Source organism: Sphaeroforma arctica, assembly GCF_001186125.1.
Source record: "Sphaeroforma arctica JP610 unplaced genomic scaffold supercont1.2609, whole genome shotgun sequence".
Classification (NCBI taxonomy): Eukaryota; class Ichthyosporea; order Ichthyophonida; genus Sphaeroforma; species Sphaeroforma arctica.
In genome coordinates, this window is record NW_014037949.1 from 1,762 (window position 1) to 5,556 (window position 3,795).

The following is a 3,795-nucleotide window of genomic DNA, read 5'->3' on the forward strand; positions in this document are numbered from 1 at the left end:
TATATATTGTAAAATAAAGTTTATACATATGCATTTTTATAAAATAAACATTATAGTATATATTTAGCAAGAGACCTAAGAACAAAGTTTCGTTTCCTTTCTGTGTAGAAAGTTATGAATTTAATACAGAGGCTTTGAATATACTATGTATGTACTAAATTATTTTATGATATTTATGTTCATTATTAGTAGCTGAGTATCTATTTATATAAATACACTTTAAAATTAGGAGTAGAAAGTATATTTAATTTCTCGGGAGCTAGCAACCGTGCGAAATTTGTAAAATTCCTCCAATGAAAATACATCGCTATTTCGCTCCCTTGAAACGGTTTCTTTTCATCCTTTTTACAGAACACAAAGTCAACAACAATATTTTCATAATCTGTTGTTTAGAACTTTAGATATCAGAGGAGCACTTGGTATTTCGTAATTTGTCTGAGTCGTTGGCCCAAAATTGGTAAAAATAGCCGGGTTAAAGGGCCAAGATAATGTAGTCGAACTTTTGGGTACGAAAACCCTTCACACAATATTACTAGCTACTAGCCATCTCTCACGACTCTCGAATAGAGTGAGGAGGCCACGGGCCCCAGATAACGATAGTGGTAACTAGAGAGAGAGACGGATACAGAGGAGAGGGAATATTTTCAGAAGCTAAATAGACGAAGCAGTTCGATTATTTATTATAACCCTGAAGGGAGCTATTCAGAACGGTTATTATCGCACTATCGATCTACATAGATATACAACGCGTATCACAATCTGCAAGTTTGTCTTAAAAGTGCGTTTGATCTCATAATCAAGTTTCACAGCAACTTCCCGCAGTTAGATCAGAGCGGTGAATGAGAACAGCCCCTCAACAGAAAAATGAGAGATCAGGTCATGATGCGTGCCCTCATCATGAAGGTACATGCCGACACAACCTTGTCTGCGCATGAGAAGGCTCATCGCGTGCAGAGACTCATGACATCAACTTACAACGAGAAGTTAAAAGCGTCGAATGAGAGTCTTAAACAGGAAAGCCCGGGCAGACGTAGTTTATGTCCGCAGTTCAGACCCAAATTATCATCCACAACACCGTCCACGGAGGTGGTGGGGAAGGTCATGGGTTGCAAACATTATGCGCGTGCGTGCAAGATTCAGGCTCCCTGCTGCAAAGAGTGGTACACGTGCAGGCTATGTCATGATGAGTCAAATGACCATAAAATGAACCGGCACGAGGTTACCAACATGTACTGTATGTATTGCAACCGTGAGCAGGAGGCTGCGAAGTCATGCAAATTTGCTGATTGTGGTATGGTCCTGGCTAACTACCATTGTGGTACGTGCAATCTATGGGACGATGATGCAACAAAAAAGATATACCATTGTGATGATTGCGGATTATGTCGGATCGGGGAAGGTTTGGGCAAAGATTTTTTCCATTGCAATAAGTGCAATGTGTGTATGGCGGTCAGCCTCAAGGGTAAACACAAGTGCATAGAAAGAAATCTCGAGAGCGACTGTCCGATCTGCAGCGAATTCATGTTCACATCGACCAGCACCATCATATTCATGGTACGTCTCAATCTCGCGAATTTACAGCGTAGCCTTCAATGTGATGTAGGTGGATGCTTTTGTTAGCTTACAGTGATGTGTCTATTTGTCACTGTGGCAAGCTAATGTGTGGAATTCGAGATGTATTCCTAAAATTTGTATGAAACGGGTTGAATCCAGTAATTAATCGCCATATTGTAACATTTTATATTTTGGCTACCTTGCTAACAGAGATGTGGCCACTGCATACATCATGCCTGCTACGAGAAGCACGTGACGCAATCGTACCAGTGCCCCATATGTCTCAAATCACTGGGCAATATGAAATCATACTTCGATAAAATCGAAGAAATTATGGTCAGCAACCCAATGCCAGTCGAATACCAAGGTATATATATGTATATATATATATATATTCTGAATCTCTCTTTACACTTGAGTCAATGCAAAAGCATATATATGTATATATATATATATATATTCTGAATCTCTCTTTACACTTGAGTCAATGCAAAAGCATATACATTGTATATCTTTAGCGGAGTGAAAGTCTCGTTTTTTTCTCGTCCTTTTCAAAAGTCCAAGTATGAAGGTGTTTACTACCACGTGGGACGTACCTGAGAACCAAAAGCCACTAGGCACTCGTCACAGAAATATTCTTACTTTTTGCTCATAATTACTCGTGTTTGTCTATAACATTGACAGATTCGAAAAGCAACATTCTCTGCAACGACTGCGAGATGAAATCAACCACCAAATATCATTTCATGCACCACAAGTGCTCAGAATGCGCATCTTACAACACCACGGTGTTAAATATAGAACATGGGTCAGGCTTTGGTCAAAACCAAGGCACCCACACGCTGGATGCCATTGGAGGTGACAATATGGTTATAGACGGTGGGGAATAAGTGTTTATCCTTAACACACACATCACGCCTGTGAAGTATGTGCGCACACATAAGTTTATGGCATGCTCCGATGTTGAAGTGGAGGATTACGTAAACTATAAAAAAAATCGAACGGGAAGTATATAGTATACATATACTTTTTGTATACTTAAGATATAATAAGACCTGAAAAAGTCTGGTCTGTGACCAGCCTCGCGCAAGTACATTCTTTAGATGCTTACTCAAATGTGCGGGATGTTCCTTGAAAGCGAAACAAGAAAAGTGACTCACTAGTTTCATACGACAGCCCAAGCACAATGACGCTCTGGTGAGGAGTGAATTAATATCAGCCAGAAGCGTACACCTACCAAACGAATATAACAATGTACTCTAAGAAAATAAATGCTTGTCTGCAAAACGTTCCTGTGGTGAGAGATATTCACATATATCTATATGCCTCCCAGGCTTCATAGGCGAGAAAAATACTTGATATCTACCTGCCGCATTATAAATATTCTTTTGGGCGTATATCCTCTATTTTATAATTATATGGCAGTCCGTTTCATTGCCATGGATCTCAACATTAAAAGTAGACACAACGAACTTGAACAAACGTAAACCTCACTCCAGAGAATTCAGTTCGGAGAGAAAAAAGAAACAAATCTTGTCTCACCGTTTATCGAAGAGATGGTTTTTATTCGCGCCAACTATGTTTGACTGATCAACTGCAGAGACCCCAAGCACCACACTAGCAAGAAAAATAGAGGTTTTATACTCTCATTGAATCCCTTTAACCTTCACTCTCACCCACCTTGTATCTTAGACGAGCATGGCAAGTGGGGTTGCTATTCAATTCACCTCGGCCAATGTCGTCCGAGATGGCGCTAGTTTACTAGTTTTCATCATCTGTTTTTCAAATATTTCTTCCATTTATTTTTGTTGTTGTGGTCATATTTTGTGTTTTTATAAAATAAACACACCTGTACATATAAAACACGGTTAGGGCGCCGCGGAGACCCAAAGCGATTCTTCAAAGAGGGTAGCAAAGAACTGACCCTGTCTCCCTCACTTTCACTCGACACACACACACAAATACGCACAGTTGTTCAGTCACAAACGGAAGGACCCGCAAAAGTATGCTCTATTTTTTGAAACATAAATCCATTTAGGATCTCTCGGGGGCCTCTTAGGGGCCTCTTGGGGGCCTCCAAATGGGGAAAAAGCTTTCCAGAAAGATTTCAAGTTCAATAAAAAAAAATAGGGACTCTACAGCTACGCGACACTGTCAGTGTCTGCAAGTTCCAAAAAATCCGAAAATCCAAACCCCCCACTACCCCGGGTCCCCAGTGAGCTGAAATATACATGTATATAT

The 3,795-nt window shown here is 40.1% G+C and overlaps 1 protein-coding gene across 1 annotated transcript; it reads left to right on the forward strand.

Moving 5' to 3' along the window:
- Nucleotides 1-719: 719 nt before the first annotated feature.
- SARC_12810 (hypothetical protein) lies at nt 720-2,907 on the forward strand. Its single transcript, XM_014293077.1, has 3 exons — nt 720-1,554; nt 1,765-1,921; nt 2,239-2,907. Exons 1-3 carry the CDS (start codon nt 865-867, stop codon nt 2,442-2,444), a joined length of 1,053 nt encoding a protein of 350 aa, XP_014148552.1. The 5' UTR covers nt 720-864; the 3' UTR covers nt 2,445-2,907.
- Nucleotides 2,908-3,795: the final 888 nt, after the last annotated feature.

What these genes read in the sequence shown, in the direction of transcription:
- SARC_12810 (XM_014293077.1), top strand. Translation starts at nt 865, where the DNA reads ATGAGAGATCAGGTCATGATGCGTGCCCTCATCATGAAGGTACATGCC. An exon ending in CCAGCACCATCATATTCATG is followed by an intron (nt 1,555 to 1,764) that starts GTACGTCTCAAT and finishes CCTTGCTAACAG; the next exon opens with AGATGTGGCCACTGCATACA. An exon ending in AATGCCAGTCGAATACCAAG is followed by an intron (nt 1,922 to 2,238) that starts GTATATATATGT and finishes TAACATTGACAG; the next exon opens with ATTCGAAAAGCAACATTCTC.